At 32.3% G+C, this 17,917-nt stretch overlaps 1 protein-coding gene across 1 annotated transcript in view; it reads left to right on the forward strand.

Moving 5' to 3' along the window:
- The first annotated feature begins 8,328 nt into the window (after positions 1-8,328).
- LOC127724119 (epithelial cell-transforming sequence 2 oncogene-like) overlaps positions 8,329-17,917 on the forward strand; it is a 102,294-nt gene continuing 92,705 nt past the window's right edge. Inside the window, exons 1-4 of the mRNA XM_052230976.1 lie at positions 8,329-8,404; positions 15,387-15,619; positions 16,208-16,243; positions 16,884-17,123. Of these exons, the coding sequence (XP_052086936.1) occupies positions 15,404-15,619; positions 16,208-16,243; positions 16,884-17,123 (492 nt within the window). The 5' untranslated portion in view covers positions 8,329-8,404; positions 15,387-15,403. The remainder of the gene's footprint in view (positions 8,405-15,386; positions 15,620-16,207; positions 16,244-16,883; positions 17,124-17,917) is intronic.

Raw genomic sequence — 17,917 nt, forward strand, 5'->3', positions numbered from 1 at the left:
ATATTGATAAATCATGGATTTGATATCAACTCGATAAGTTGTTACGGAGAATCTTTACTTACTACATTGTGTCGAACATCATCTTGCGAAAATGAAGGAAACCTGTGTTTTGTGCGTTTTTTGTTGAATGAAGGAGCGTGTGTTCTTTATAAAGACAAATTTGGAAGAACTGCATTATATTATGTTGAACGAAATGGATTACAGAAGATAGCAAAAGAAATAAAGCATGCTTTACAAAGCAGTGGTATAATAAACAATAGCACACTTAATATTGGAACAAAGGAGCGTCCGTTTTCCACAAAGATTGATTCGAAAGAACTGTCTTAAATTAAGATGTACAAAAAAAATAAAACACTTGGATTAGAAACCAGTGATGTTGAACATAAATGTACTTAATGGTTGCACAATGTAGTAAAAATAATAATAACATATTAAAATTCAAAACTTTAGATGTCTTCTTACAACAATAAGGTAAATTTGAAATGTAAGCTACGGACTTCAATTTATCTCAAATGTTTTGCCTCTGACCAAACTTTTTCAAAAGGCATCACTCATAGCAATGATAGTTTTTGTAATATAAAAATAAAGATATGTGGTGTGATTGCCAATGAGACAACTATCCACGTGTAAGCATGCTCTAGTATAACAATAAACAACAATCAGAAGCTAACCTTTTAAGTATCTTTAGATTAAATAGCTCCTTTTTTTGCTACGTATTTATACATCAAATATATCAGGAAATCAGCAGTAGTCAATTCTAGTCGTTTTTTGTAGCTGTATTTGAATCCATGCTTCTATGAGATGCTTTTATTTTGACCAACAAGGCTATTTTTAAAGAAGGCTGTTAAATCTAGTAGTTGAGTTTATTCATTTTCTCACCGGCTTTGTCGATGGCTGCAACACAGTAACTGATGTATTGTGGTATGAATATGAAATGCCTTGCAGATGTTTTTGCCTGTAGAAAAGGACGAAGAAACTATTGTAGGGATAACACCATAAATTACATATACTGAAGTTTTGACCAAACATAACGCTGTTGGTCAAATTTGTTTTTCATTAATTGTGTTGTAGTGTTTTGCTGTTGTACCATTGTCCAAGGTTTGGGGAGTGTTGGGTGCCCGCTAACATGCTTAACCCTTCCACATTCTGTATGTGTCAGGAATCCTGTATTTCAGTGGTTGTCGTTTGTTGTTGTATATCATATTTGCTTTTCGTTTAGTGCTTTGTACATAAATCATGCCGTTAGTTTTCTCATTTCAATTGTTTCACATTTGTCTTTTCGGAGCTTCGGTATTGGTTTTGCTCATTGTTGAAGGCCGTTCGGTGACCTATTGTTGCTTACTTCTACGTCCTTTGGCCTCTGGTGGATAGTTGTCTCATTGGCAAACATACCACATCTTTTTATGTTTATACTTCCTTTCGTTTTATTATAAACGTATTAAAGGAAATTTAATTTGGATTTCGAACGCTGTGGTATTTTGTAACGTTCTCTATTTTGTTCAAACCTACAGCGACTTTTTTTACTGATAGAGATTTGGCTGTTTTTTAAAGACATTATCCATTGCTGTTATCAACAAAGTTATTATGGATTTCGGAATTGCGAACCATATTACATCTCTACCAAATCACATAAGGTCCTTCACATTTCTGGTATACTGTAGGAAGTTTTTTAATTGATACCAACGCAAATAATTAACACCGTGAAGGTCAAAAAATCTTCATTGGCCAAGATAGTATTAAGATATGTAATTTTTAAAATATCGTCTTTGAAAAGATTGTAAAAAGAAAAAGAAATCAGAGCATTGCACTTGCATATAAAGACACACAAATACTCCACTGGACATTATTGTTTAACTGCCTATTTGATACATGTACAATGATAACACAATACTTTAAATCAACTTTGCGAAACTTTTTTTCGCGTTAAACCCTTCCTTTTAAATTTCCCTGCGATTAATTTCGCGAATTTCAAACTTTCATGGAGTAAGATAAGATAAAAGAAGTTTGAAAAAATTGCTACAGTTGATATTCGTGATATCGTTCTATTCGCAAAAGTCACGACAATAAATCCTTCGCGACAATAAGTAGGTTATTAGTATATTAATTAGGTAACAGGAATTCTCTAAGATGTAATCAATTTTATGTCACCCTACGACCTTCAACAACGAGCAAAATCATACCGTGTAGTCAGCTATAAAAGGCCCTGCTATGACAAATGTGAACCAATTAAAACGAGAAAACAAATGACATGATTTATGACAATACAATAGACGAAAAATAAAATATGAATGACAGTAACCAACGACTTGTCTAACTTTTGAACAGAACACAACTAAAAAGACAAAAGACACAACAATCTGATCTAAAGTATACTCAGTTACGGAAAGCTAGCTCAAAGCAAATGAAAATAAATAAATCATGTTCTCTCAGACGAAAATATCAATCGGTAAACATCCATCTGATTTAGTGTAAAAAGTCTTAACCAGTCTGAGAAATGCATGCCCTGTGCAATGCCAAAATGTAAGTACATTGTACCGACGGGATGTAGAACCATGCGTTTCCATAATTGTATATCAATATAGACGTAGTTATGTTTTGATTTATTTAAAAAAAATACAATGTTATAATCAATAAAAACAATATTCAATTAGTTCGTTTCGATTTGAATTTGTTCTGTTTTATATATTTTATCTATTGCACTGTTATAAAATCACTTGATCTACATATTCTAACTCAGTCGTTGACAGTTCTGGCAGACTCACCTGTTGACTATATATAACAAATTCACAATAGTTTCTTTAGTTTTCTGTGGTTAGGGTAACCAGATAAGGTTAAACGAAAAGTTATGATAGGGTTGTATAAAAGAGGGAGTTAAAATGCCAGATAAAGAGTCTTTTTTGTTTTACATTGAAGATGACTTTTAAAGCCCTTAAATATATTCCCGTGGAAAACACTGCTAAAAGACCAGCACAACAAATTTGGAGCAGATGACCCCTGAGGGTTTTCAAAAGATTTCTACAAAATTTAATAACTTTTGGAAAGACATTTGCCTTAACTGGAATTTTTAGCATAGTGTTTATCTTATACTTATGAGTTTTGAATGCTCACTTTTGATCTTCCGTCTCTTTTCTATAGACTTGGGACGATTTATACGTTGTATAGACACAACTTTCTATTAGAAATGACTATTTGTTGATCACTAAGTGTTTGTTTTTTAAATACTTTATGTCGTTGGTTACTGCTTTATTGACTTATTCCTTACATTTCTTATTATTCACAGCTAATAAGATATCAATGAATACTTCAACAAGAAAAGCGATTAACTAAACTTTGAAGGAAATTGGATGTCATGCCATGCAAAATTTAACTTATGATTTTTAACTATTATCGTTACGCATATGTATTAACGAGATATGAAAATCGATAAAACTCATAAATGTAACTGTTCTTACTAGAGGCTCATTTGGTTGAATGTTAGTAATGATAATTATTATGTACTAACTGAAGTAATGGACTTCTGAGATTAAGTAGTCACTTGAAATATATGGGTAATATAATCAAGAATTAAATCATGATTCTGTATTCCAGCATCCGTGATGATATCTATATCTGACATGGTTTTCACGCGTTTTATCACACTGGCCTTAACATGAAGAACGTCCGTCTGTTGTAGATAACTATAAAGTGTATATGATATTGCTTTTTCGATGTCTTGCCCCGAATCAACCCTCAACCAACTTAATCCCCCGAGCAGGTGTCTCGTGTTGGTACGGGTGTGGTATTTAAAAAAAAGCCATATCATATGCATTTAATTATATACTTATATTGACATATAATCTTCTCTATATAAACTGTTTTAATACTTAATGTATCATATCGTCATAGTAAGGGGGAAAAAAATCGACGAATTAATCAGTATGAATCAATATGAATGCACGATTATTTTCGTTCTAAAAAGTAAAATAACAAAAATACCGAACTCCGAGGAAATTCAAAACGGAAAGTCCCTGATCAAATGGCAAAATCAAAAGCTCAAACACATCAAACGAATGGAAAACAACTGTCATATTCCTTACTTGGTACAGGCATTTTCTTATGTAGAAAATGGTGGGTTGAACCTGGTTTTATAGCTAGCTAAACCTCTCACTTGTATGACAGTCGCATAAAATTCCATTATATTGACAACGATGTTTGAACAAAACAAACAGACATAATAGGTAAAAATGTCAAAAATAGGGGTACAGCAGTCAACATTGTGTTATAATCTTAATCACTATGAAAACAAACAAATATATCAACAAAGAAAAACAAAAAGCCTTTATAGCTTACTGTTCGGTGTGAGCCAAGGCTCCGTGTTGAAGACCGTACTGTGACCTATAATGGTTTACTTTTATAAATTTTGACTTGGATGGAGAGTTGTTTCATTGGCACTCATACCACATCTTCTTATATCTATATAGACAAAGCACATTAGTAAAAACGATAGACAAAAATACAAAAATTTACCATAGCACAATAACACAATGACGGGATGTATAAATACCGAGCCACGTTAAATGGATATTACCAAAAATATACTAAACAGTAAAAGTAATAATTTACAAAGACAAATAAAAGAATACTATAACACGTTATTAAGATGATAAATAAATTCAGTACCAGAATCTATACTTCAAGACCATCGTGTATTATTTGTGAAGTTGATACTGAATATTTATCAACAAGGTCTTGGTATCTTCCGATGATTTTTTTTTAGAAAAAGGACGAGACGTTCTTTGACATACCCTTGGTTCATCAACTTTCTGCTCAGACACTGGTGACGTTTTACAAAGTCTGAGTAGCAGGTGCAAGCTCTTGAATACCGAATGAGTTCGGGAAATGTATATCCCATATGCAGGTGAAGTTGGTATATTGCTACTAAGGTGGGGAAAATTGATAATTTTACAATTAAAATCATCTCGTTTGTCATAGATTCTGGTACTGAGATGACCGCTTATGTCAAATTCGAGGTATAAGTCTAAAAATGAGGCAGAGGATCTCAGGTGCTCCGGAAGGGTAAGCAGATCCTGCTCCACATGTGGCACCCGTCGTGTTGCTCATGTTAGTTACAACCCGATAATAAGTCTAATTTGGTAGGTCACATTCGGAAAAAGGGGGCTGGATTGTAGTTACGATATTAGGAACATCATCATCCACACCTCTAGAGTTACAACAATTAAGTTCAATCAATAAGGAGAATATCCTCATACATTTATGGCTCATTTCTTGTGCGATGAAATTCTGTGCTTTGTTAAGCTCCTCTAAAATGTGATTTAAGTTCTTAGTTTAACCCCTGAATATTTTACCAGTTCAGTGTGACATATATCTAGAAAAAATCTTTTCATATTAGTTTTAAAGCTTTTGATTTCGTCAATGGTAAAGCTGCATGTTTGGTGACTGAGATTATTTAAGAACTCAATAAAGTCTACCGATTTTAATTTTTTTAAGAAAAAATATTTTTTTGATGCAACAAATGAATGTTTTAAAAGAGAAAATTTTCAACCATCTACCAACGACATCTTCATTTAGACTTGATAAATCATAAAATCTTGAAAATATTAGGTCAAGAACATGACTTACATATTGATAATTTGTTTGAAGGCGTCCGTAAAAAATCACAATGACACAAAAGTAGTATTTTTTGTGTTTGTTTTCATCTCGGAGACAATCAAAATCTACCAGCAAGTTGACACAAAACAAAGAAAAACGCATATTTGGCCTCGTGGTAGTGATCTCGCGTCGAGTGCAGGAGGTCGTGGGTTCGAACCCTGGTCTGGTCAAATCCAAAGAAAGTTGGCATTGAAAGGAAGCCGTGTCTGTTGTTTCTTTAATTTCTAGTTCTGGGGGATATATTAATGGAACCCAATCAGAAAAGTTTGGATAGTTAATGGAAAGAACATCATCAATATATCTGAAGGTGAAATTAAATGATCTGGCTTCTTTGATCTTGTTTTTGACAAGTGTCTGAAGGAACTCCAACTCATATGAAAAGAAGAGGAGGTCGGCTAGGAGATGCACACAGTTCGTTCCGATAGGAATGCCGACAATTTGTTGAAAAATTCTACCATCAAATTCAACAAATATGTTGTCAATAAGAAAATCCAGCATACTGATCACTTGTTCCTCTGTGTATAGATATAGGAAGATGTGGTATGAGTGCCACTGAGACAACTCTCCATCCAAGTAACAGTTTATAAAAGTAAACCATTATAGGTCAAGGTACGGCCTTCAACACGGAGCCTTGGCTCACACCGAACAACAAGCTATAAAGGGCCCCAAAAATTACTAGTGTAAAACCATTCAAACGGGAAAACCAGCGGTCTAATCTATATAAAAGCATGTTTTACTTTTTTGTTCACTATTAACAAAATATGCCGTATGGTATCCCAAAGTAATAAATTTATAGCGCATGCTACCATTTTTATGTTGAAAAGCATTGTGGATTATTTTTTTTAGACGATTTTTCAATTTGACATGGGGAATGGTGGTATACAGGGTTGAAAATCAAAAGTTTTGATAGAAATTATTTCAGAAAAAGATCGAAATTTAAAATTATCCAGAAGTTCTTTAGAGTTTTTTAGAATTCACATATGGTTAATACCACTACGCGAGTAAACAGTTTCACAGTATTTCTGAAGACCCTCTTTCACTGCGGACAGAATTTTTGTCAATCTAATGGACAATTATTTCGTCGAACATGCAGATGAGCCGGCAATGTACCTTTGTACATCTAAATCTAAATGAAAGTTAATGCGACGTCGTAATTTTATCAAAGTGACAGATCACGTAGCAAAAAAAACCAAACCATTACCGTTTTAAAAAAAATTGAATCACAATAAAAAAAAAAAGAAATAACCTGTTTACACTCAAATTTAGAATCTACCAAAAAAAAAGACATTCAATCAACATTGACAATAAACAATATATTTTTGTTTTGCTTCTTTTAAAAGGAAACGTTAACGTATAATAGTTATAGTTACTTTAAAAACAGCATAAAATAAACAAAAAGATATAAAGTTCGCGAACATACATTTTTAAAATTATTTTAATAATAAGTGCCGCACTGAATGTTGTCAGCATTTTCATTCATGTAACGACAACTCTCATTGGCTAAGCTGAAGACCCTTAATTGGATATAGGATACACTAAAATCATTTTAGTATATACTAAAATCAATATTTATGACCTTGATTCCGCGCCAATATTTCTGTATAAGCTGAATATTTCAGTATATGCTAAATTGATTTTAGGGTATCCTAAAATGATTTTAGTATATACTGAATTGACTTTAGGATACCCAAAAATGATTTTAGTATATACTAAAATCATTTAAGTATATGCTAAAATCAATTTAGGGTATGCTAAAATGTAATTTAGTATATACTATAATCATTTTAGGATATACTAAAATCATTTTAGGATATACTAAAATCATTTTAGGATGTACTAAAATCGATATTTATGACCCTGATTCCGCGCCATACGTACATGGCCTTATTGAAACCTCCATTGAGTCGCTAAACTTTTATATTTCAGTTACTCATTTATTGTCACTTTTCATTCATAAATGTGTGATAGTAACCTCAAATTTTTGATTTATTAGCCTAAAAAGTACAAATTTTGAGGGAGTGAGAGGTACAAATGGACCCAAAGGGCTCTTGTAATAAAAAAAAAAAGGATACATTGGCAATAATGCTGGTTAATTTAGTGATCGACGTGAGTGAAATATAACAACTGAATTATTCAGGTTATGAAGCACTTATGCATTTTATATAGGACAAAATGACACAAAATGGCAGCTTCGTACATCACCAAAGTCTTGTGATGTCTTACTTTTAAATTGTACCGGTATATGAATGGTGTTAAAAATATATTTCGATTTGACTCTTGTAATGTTCTTCTTGACATTTTGTCTCTTGAAATATGTGAACTACTTATTTCCAAGTGCAAAAAATATTGATCCCCCCACTTTGAATTTATAAAAAAATTTGAACCCCCCTTGTCCACATACAGAAAAAAACTTGATCCCCCCTGCATTTTGACCAGCCCCCCTCGCAGATAAAAAATGATAAGTCCCTTAGATACCCTAAGAACATTCAGGTAAACTAAAATTGATAAGCTAAGACGACAGACGGACGGGCGCGAAGTGATGAAAAAAAAAGCTCACATTTTGGAAGGTGAGCTTAAAATGTTAAATATGCATGATCATGATCGATCATCATTTCAACGAGGAAAATGACATCAAATTCTTTTATAAACTTACTGCTCCCTTCTTTCATTAGCAACACCAAGCCACGCATGCGTATGATCAATGGCGGGGTGGCAGGAACTTGTCAGATGAATTTGTAAACACAACAAAAAACCAGTAAAGTTTACATTTTAGATTTATGCAATACACTTTTGCACATGGAAAATGATCTCTGTTTAAATTAATGAAGTAAAATCTTGTTATCCTGCACTCCTCAGTTTTGACAGCACCCGAATTTCACCCATCTCACCAAGCAAGGGCGAAAATTATCCTAGTGGTATCTTTAGTGAGGCGGAATGGGTTGTCACGTCTAATTTATAACAGTTATTGATAAGATATGAGCTGCGTCGGGTAGAAATCGACCTTATGCAAGTTCACATATACATGTACTTGTGTTAGACTTTGATCGATTTTGGAACATTCAAATACGAAATGAAAGATGAATATTTGTCTGTTTTGTAGGGTTATTATAAGAACTCAATTTTCAAACAGTTACAGACTTTGCATAGAGAAATTTTCAACTCGAAATAGGGTAACAGATGTATTGATATTCATTTGCATAAGGTCGATTTCTATCCGACGCAGCACATATATTGCGGGTTAACAATTAATCCATGATCCCTCAGATTCCCTTTAATGGTCATAACTCTAGTTCGTACATCATTTTTTTGTGAAGCATCAGAGTCATCTCTTGATTTTTAAAATTGCCAAATTTAGGCATGTTAGGTATCGTATTTGCTCTATAGCATACACCATGTACACTCATTTGTTCAAAAGGTTTGGACATTCACCTTTTCATTTGCTACATGTATAAATATATATATAGAAATGAGGAGATGTTGTGTTGTCCATGTGACAACTAGATATCCACTCTAGTTCAAATGACGAAAGATAAAAGCAATTACAGGTCACTGAACGGCCATTAAGTTATTTATAGTTATAAATGTATGTACATAAACAGTAAGAGCCCAGACATAAACAAGTCTTTTTTTTTTGTTTCTGATTTATAGAAGTCATATTATGTATGAAGATATAAATATTTTTACACATACCAGCTGTCCATCCATGCCTCTGTCTGTCTGGTCTTGTAAGCACTATCTCATGTACAATTCTTGGGTGATTTTTAGGAAATTTATATCAAAGGTTTATATCAGCAATATCTGAGATGAGTTTGAAAATCAATGCAGATCAACTATCAACTATCAACATCTCAATTTGAATGATGCCAATACTATATGAATTTGAAATTTTGACCTGTTCTGAAAATTGTATATTTCATAACAATTTTTTATTTCATTTTTTCATATATGTATGTTTGTTTCATATTTTGTAATTGTTTGTTATATTTCTTTGTATTTCATGAGGGCCTCAGGGAAGATTAGTTTTATAGCTAACTGTGTAACCCTCTTTAAACAAAGAATTATTATTATTATCATATTATTATTATTACTATTCCAAAAAGAGAGATGCCCTTTGCAAATATTAATTATATAGAAAATTGCATTTTTAGCACAGTGATCAGGAAGGTTGTGCGCCATGCGCGAATTGCGCCATGGGTAAATTGCGCAATTTCACCAGAAATGGCGCATAGAGTGGCAAATGTCAGCGCCAGTGTGGCGCACGATATTTTTCGGTTTGTATCTAAAGGTTTAGATATATAGTAAAATGAATTTCCAATCGTGTTTCGTGTCGCCATATTTGTGTACAAAACTGTGTTGTGTTCCCTCAAATGACAGGAGCACCACCTTTTTATTTTTGGGCCGTCTCGGGCATTATTCTTTGTGTTAAGGATAGAAATGAGTGGTATATCTGATTACTGCAAAAACGTAATTTACCATCATCCATGATCTAAATTTTCAAAGTAAACAACTTAAATTTTGTGAAAGTTGGCTAGTACAGGCGAGAAATTTTTTAAAATTATAATCTTTAAAGTAAACTTGCTATAATTTATGATTGAAAAACCCAAAGGTTTTTTTTAATATAAAAGGCCATAAAAGGCTCTTAACTGTCCTTGTCAATTTTTTGGTCTTTGGTTCGTTTGTAAATATTGTAAATTTTGTAAACATGCCTTCAGCGAATTGTTGTTATGTCTTATCAAAAAACGTTACTCTCTTTTGTTAGTCTTGTCTTGATAAGATAAAAATGATACAAGAAATGCAAAGGAAATGTAATGTCGTCTAATACGGAACGTCAGGAATAAAGTATGGCAATTGACGAAGACCAAAATTTAATGTCAAAGGAACATGAACAAGGCGACGGTACCACTGTACCAGTATTAACATTGTAAATAAAGGTTCTTTTAAGTAAAGCCTGGTTTGGGAGAAGTTATGGCCCTGGTTTCAATATGATGGCAGCAAAATTTACTGCAAATCTTGCCAAAAATCATTTCAACTATCTTGGAATTTAATTGTTCTAGTTTTCTTCTTAGGATTCATTTCTTCTTTCTTCAATTTTGTGCCACAAAATCTAGATCAGCTACTTTTAGTCTGCCATTGTCATAGTTCTAGTAACTCAGTTTATTGTTTTTCCCAATAATGGCAATATTAATACAGAGTTAAATTTATTATTTTTATCTTTTATTATGTCAATTCTATGATTGTGCTGTATGGTTTGATAATTATTAATATACATGTATGTTCAAGTTTCATGTTTTCTCAAAAGATTGAAATTTAATCAAATATCATAGATTTTTCAATAATTAATACTAGTACAGATTTTAAAAATCAGTCCAGATCAGATGTCTATTCTTGATTGCAGCATTTCCTTATTAATGATTCTGTTCATTGAAGTGGTGTTTGTCTAGTCATATGTTGCTCAGTTTTATAGTTTTTTATTATAAGTTATAAAAAGTTTAATTTCTAAGTGATGTTACATTTCATGAACTCATACGATGTCATTCTTAGTCACATCAGAGACATATATTCTTTTGTATGTCTTTGGTAACATAAATCACCATGAACTAAATTAACTTTACAAAAGCACAGGAACAATATCCATGATGTCAATTAAAATCATACAGATTAGTACTTCTTTGCTGAAACATACACTTTTTAGCTCACCGAGGCCTGAAGGGCCCCATGTGAGCTTATGCCATCACTTGGCGTCTTTGGTCGTAAACTATTTCAAAAATCATCTACTCTGAAACTACTGGGCCAAATACCTTCAAACTTTAATTAAATGTTCCTTAGGGTATCTAGTTTATAAATTGTATCCGAAGTTTTGATCCATCGACAAACATGGCAGCCATGGCTAAAAATAGAACATAGGGGTCAAATGCAGTTTTTGGCTTATATCTCAAAAACTAAAGCTTTTAGAGCAAATCTGACATGGGGTAAAATTGTTCAATTGGTCAAGATCTATCAGCTCTGAAATTTTCAGTCGAATCGAACACTCCATTGTTGGGTTGCTGCCACGGAATTGGTAGTTTTAACAAAATTTTGCAGTTTTTTGTTATTATTTTGAATATTATTATAGATATATATAAACTGTAAGCAGCAATAATATTCATCAAAGTAAGATCTACAAAAAAGTTAATATGACCATAATTGTTAATTGACCCCTTAAGGAGTTATTGCCCTTTAAAGACAATTTTACACAATTTGTTCAAGTTTGCTAACATTTAAAAATCTATGAAACTACTGGGCCAATTACCTTCAAACTTTAACTAAATGTTCCTTAGGGTATCTTGTTTATAAATTTTATCCAAAATTTGTATCCATCGACAAACATTGGCGCCATGGCTAAAAATAGAACATAAGGGTCAAATGCAGTTTTTGGCTTATATCTCAAAAACTAAATCTTTTAGAGCAAATGTGACATGGGGTAAAACTGTTTAATTGGTCAAGATAAATCGGCCCTGAAATTATCAGACCAATCGAACAACCCATTGTTCGGTTGCTGCCACCAAATTGGTAGTTTAACAAAATTTTGCAGTTTTTTGTTATCATTTTGAATATTATTATAGATATATATATATAAACTGTAAGCAGCAATAATGTTCAGCAAAGTAAGATCTACAAAAAAGTTAATATGACCAAAATTGTCAATTGACCCCTTAAGGAGTTATTGCTCTTTAAAGCAGGGCTTCCAAAATTATTTTTAGCCAGCCGGACATTTTATATATTATCCCGATTTTAATCCCTTAAGACAAAATAAACAAAAGGCAATTATGGTAATCAGTTGCCGAGTTGGCCATCCGAATGATTGACATTAAAAAAAACGATATTAAACTTTCTTTGATTCAAATTCGAAGTTCTGACGTAAACTGTTAAATTGGCAGTGCATCATTCGAAGTGTGCAACATCAGCATACTTATATCTGCCTTAGACTCTTTATTTGTGCAAAATAACGTTGTCAAAAACTTTACTTTCGTTTTTTGAAGTAATACCGGATGTTATCTTGACAATGGACCAGAGACGGATACTTAAATTCTGTATACATTTGCAAAGTATGAAATCTTTCTACGTTATTTCTTCAAGAATATATCCGAAATAAACGTGAGATAAAGGTATCAATGACAATTTAAGCATTTTTTGAAGAAATTAGGATGCATAATTAAATGTCACATCTGCGCACATGCGCACACGTGTACTAGTTCAAACAGAGACATGTCTCTGGTTCAAACAACGTGGTTATGACGATTTTTCATTTTCACCTTTTTAATTTTTTCATCAAATCATATTTGTAAACGTATTTCTGATAATTTAAATCTTTTTGACTAAATTAATTAGATGCAAACCGCTGAAATGTAAGAAAATAACTTTGAATAGACCGATCAATGTCTGGTTCAAAATAGTTTACCTGTCACCTGAACAGGTAAATTTCAGCTGTTCGACAACTAATTAGCCTTGATTAAAATGAGAAGGTATTAAAGTAGGGGTTGTTTTGATAGTACTAAATGATCATGTCACTTTTATGACCGGAAATGTGTGGCTGTTAAAGGCAAAATGTTGTTTTCAAAAGATCGCGAATTATGTTAAAATGACCGTCTCTTAAGAAAGCCTTGAAAACTAAAAAGTAGATGACCGTTTCATGCTTTTCCCAGCCGGACTTTTACCGGACATTATACAAATGTCCGGCATATATGACCGTTTAAGAAGCCTTGCTTTAAAGACAATTTTACACAATTTGTTAATCGTTTGCTAACATTTAAAAATCTTCTCCTCTGAAATACAGGTGAGTGATTCAGGCTCTTGAGAGCCTCTTGTTTATTTTTTGTTATAAATTAATGGTCCACTCATTTGACAACATGGCCCATTAATTCTAAAAATGGCCCATTGATTTTATTTTTGGGGGCCCTGGGCCCATAGAGAAAAAATCTTTCTAGATCACTGTTAGCACTCTCACACCTACTCTCAGATCTACAGGTATCTCCAAGTAATGATCTGATGGAAGATTTTTTTCCTTGCATACAAGTTATTTTCAGTTTTAATGGGTTTAAATTATATGTTTAAGGTAGTAAACCATGAAATTGGGGTCACAAACTCACATGAACAGGAAATTAGTTATTGTCAAGCCTCCGACTTCTGTCGCAGAAAGCTTGACATAGGGATAGTGATCCCGAGGCGGCATTAACTAACTACTTAAAAGCTTTATATTTTAGAAGGTAGAAGACCTGGATGCCTCATACTTGGTATATAGATGCCTTATGTCATGAAGTTTTCGTCTGTCATATGAGCATTGTCCTTGACCTCATTTTCATGGTTCAGTGACTAGTTAAGATTTTTTGTAGTGTTAATTTCTCTCTTATTATGAGTAATAGGATAACTATATAGTATGTGCGTACCTTGCACCTGTCAGACAGTTTTCATCTGACCTCGACCTCATTTCACGGATCAGTGAACAAGGTTAAGTTTTTTCGTGGTCAAGTCCATATATCAGATACTAAAAGCAATAGGTCTACTATATTTGGTGTATGGAATGAATCCCGAATGATTGTAAGGTGTACATGTCCAACTGGCAGGTGTCCACATGGATAAAACTAGAGGATTATATCTAACAAAAAGTCAAAAACAATAGTTGTAAACTTCCTTAATTTGCCTGTATTTGTATATTTTACTTTTAGTTATCAGCAACCTTAAATTTACCATTAAATTGATCCACATAATTATCAATATATACATTTAATGGTAATAAAATAGAAAGGTGATACTCAAGGCCATATGGTTTTGAATTACTTAGATGAACAGTTCTGTCCACAATAGGTTAATTCATTATGATGTAAATAATTGATAATACACCATAATTATCTCTAGCCATTGTATAACAGTAAATGAACTTTGTTGAGGGGAACGAAAACAAAACACTGCTCATCAATATGAGAGGGAAGATAACAGTTTCAAGCACACAACCATGAAACCATATTTTAATTGAAATTGAAAAAAATAACATTTCATCACAGAATTATAAAAATTGTTAATAATTATGTTAATTAACATTATCATCATGATCATTGGTATGGCATGTGGTACTGTCCAAAATTTTGGGTAATTTTTAGTGTCCCCTTTATGTATTATCAAATTAAATTTTCAGGTACAGCACTAAATATCCAAATGCAGCATCCATTAGTATAGTCATCTGAAAAAAATGTTGACCAGTGCCAATCAAAATAAACAGAAAACAAATTTTCCATTTTCTGATGCCTTATCATTTCTCTAACTTGGCTATTATGTTTTTCACCTTTTTGTATACATTTGTAGGCAAACTGACAACTATTTACATGACCTAAACATGCACATTTCTGTATTAATATGCAACATCTGATTTGGCCTGAATAATTCAGACTCTCCTCCTGATGAACTTTTCCACTGAAGTGGACCTAAACTCTGTACAATTTAAATGTCACAAATTCAGAATTTTGATTAGCTGGTAGCTTAATGCTATGGAGATAGGTATATCCTGGGCTGATTATGAATGATTGATTAAAGATTTTCATTGACTAGGCATTCAGGCGTTAATGTTGCCATTGTAGAGCAGCAGAATATAAAGAATGAATAATTCCAGTTTCATAAAATAGGTCAATCACATTTTTATTTATAAGTAGATTCTTGCCTTTTATTTATTTACTTATTTTTGGTAAATCATCTTTTTTTATTTTTAGGGACAGCACAGATCAAAATGGATGAACTAGACAGACAACAAGATGAAGAAAGAAGAACATCGAAAATGAAAACTTCTACCAGAGCCCTAACACAGAATGATAATAAAGTGATAGGTCTAAATACCAACAGGAAAAGAGAGCTGGTGAAGGAAAATGAGAAATATGATACATTAAAAATGAGAACATACAATAGTACATGGACTCCTGTAGTTCACAAACCATCAAATCAACAGGTAAAATTACAAAATAACATTGTATGTGTTTATTGATAAAGTGTGTAGGGCTATACATTTATTGGGTCACCTTGCCCTACATTTTACACATAACTGATGCCGGCGCTGGATAAGTACATATTTATGCATCTACATGTGATTATCAAGCTATAAAAAATGCTATGGCGTAATGAACTTGGAGCATTAGAAGTATTACAAGAGGTACATGAATGAATTTATCAATTGTCACTCGAGACTGCTGTATAAATGTTGCCTTAAGTTATCAGTTCAAAACTGGCAAGAGCTGTTAATCATATATCTGTTTTTTTTTGTTAAATTAGAATATGATTGATATGGAACTTACATTGATGTCACTTAGCAGTAAAAATTCAAATACTGTAAATTCAGAAATTTTTGCAATTTTTATCATTGCGAAAAATTGTGTCTGGATAGGTTTCACAAAAATAGAAGCTCACATTTTTAATTTTCTGTAATCGCAATAATCATGATAATCAATTTGACATTGTTGTCCATTGTTCAACAGTTGCTATAAAAAATGCAGGCAAACATTTTTGAATCGCAGTATTCAAAATCTCAATTTAATTTCAGATATTCAATGAAAGGAGAGATCTTGTTTCTCATTGGGTAAGTACAACAAAATAACTATTTAAAATTGAGAATGGAAACCGGGAATGCGTCAAAGAGACAACAATCCGACCAAAGAGCAGAAAACAGCTCTAGGAGATATATTTAAATAGAAAATATTTAATTTTATGTATAATCAGTCAATGAATGCTTACAAAAAAATGTAATTAACATCAAATATTCTATTTATAGAATAATTGAAAGGTGTACATGTCTGTCTGGTTGCATCTTATCAGTTACCTTACGCTGATGGTTTATCGATCAACATTAAGTTTTCTTAGTAATAACAGTAGAAATTTTGTAGTATGTCATAAGACAAGATTCACCTGAACTTCTTTCTTTTCAGGATAAAATGTTAAAAATAAAGTTATTGTGTGTTTAGACAGTTTCTCACTTAATGTGTGTAACTACCTTGGTTATTTTGAATCATTTATCTTTCATATGTATGAAATAATTGCCACTGGACATTAAGCAAACAACAGCCAGCAAATCTATTTTCAGATTATGATTATGAAAAAAAAAAAAAACTTTATTTACACAGCAACAAAATAAGAGTTTTTGCAAATGGAGTACTCTCTTGACTTGAATTATGTTATTTGTTTTCATTTTTACATTCATGTTATATTTATTTCTTTTTCAGTTTGACCTGTGGACAGACACCCAGAGAAAAAGATTTTTTGACATGGTGTTTCAGCAATGTAGAAGGTCACAGTACAGGTTTATTCAAGACTGGTTCCAAGAGAAAGTCCCCCTACAACATCTAGACTTCACTACCGTACTTCCAGCATTCCTGTCTTTGTATATATTTTCTTACCTAGAGCCTAAGAGTTTGTGTAGAGCAGCACAGGCTTGTTGGCATTGGAAATTCCTTACTGAACAGGTACAGAAAATGGATATACAAACAGTAGACATAACTTGGTTATAGCTCTAAGTCTTTTCTTTTTAGCTAAATAGTTGATCATGTATTTTTACAGCTTTGGTTTAACAAACTTATTACTCAATGCATTCCTAGCCCTGCAGACATAAAAAATTTGAGTAAGATTATAGTACTTAGAAATAAATCAATCAAAATACCGGTACTGAAATTGATGTTTGGAGCACAAATTTTGTACTCTTGAGTGCTGAGTAAAGTTTTATAGCCGAAAGGCCTGGTGTTGGCAGTTTCAGAAATGCTCACTTAACAGATAAAATTTGAATTTAAAGTAAAAAGTTAGTTCTCATCCCTGCATGCTCATGAGATATTAGTTTTCAAAATTTAATTATCATGTAAAATTTTCTTTAGGATGTCACCGAATTGATTAGTTTGATAAAAAATTTCAAGAAACACTACACTGATGAATACTCTTATTTTCATTTTACTTTTTTTATTTTTTGGGAAGTACACAAATGTAAGAAAAAAATAATTTAGTTGCCTCAATCACAGGCAATATGACTAAGTCGCACACTTTTCAAATGTATAAATAAATGAAAGTAAAAAGTTTTTGTCAACTCTCACAAGCCAAACTTGAAATTTAAAATTTCTCATGTCAATTTAATTCTGCATCATATTTCACATAACTGTCCTTTAATAAAGAATCATATTAAGGGAAATACAAGTTGCATAATTTTGAAGGATCCATACAATTTACATGTTAATGTTTGAAAATTTAACTATTTCTAGTGGAAAAATATCAC

The sequence above is a fragment of the Mytilus californianus genome, unplaced genomic scaffold, assembly GCF_021869535.1.
Source record: "Mytilus californianus isolate M0D057914Y unplaced genomic scaffold, xbMytCali1.0.p SCAF_14, whole genome shotgun sequence".
NCBI classification, from domain to species: domain Eukaryota; kingdom Metazoa; phylum Mollusca; class Bivalvia; order Mytilida; family Mytilidae; genus Mytilus; species Mytilus californianus.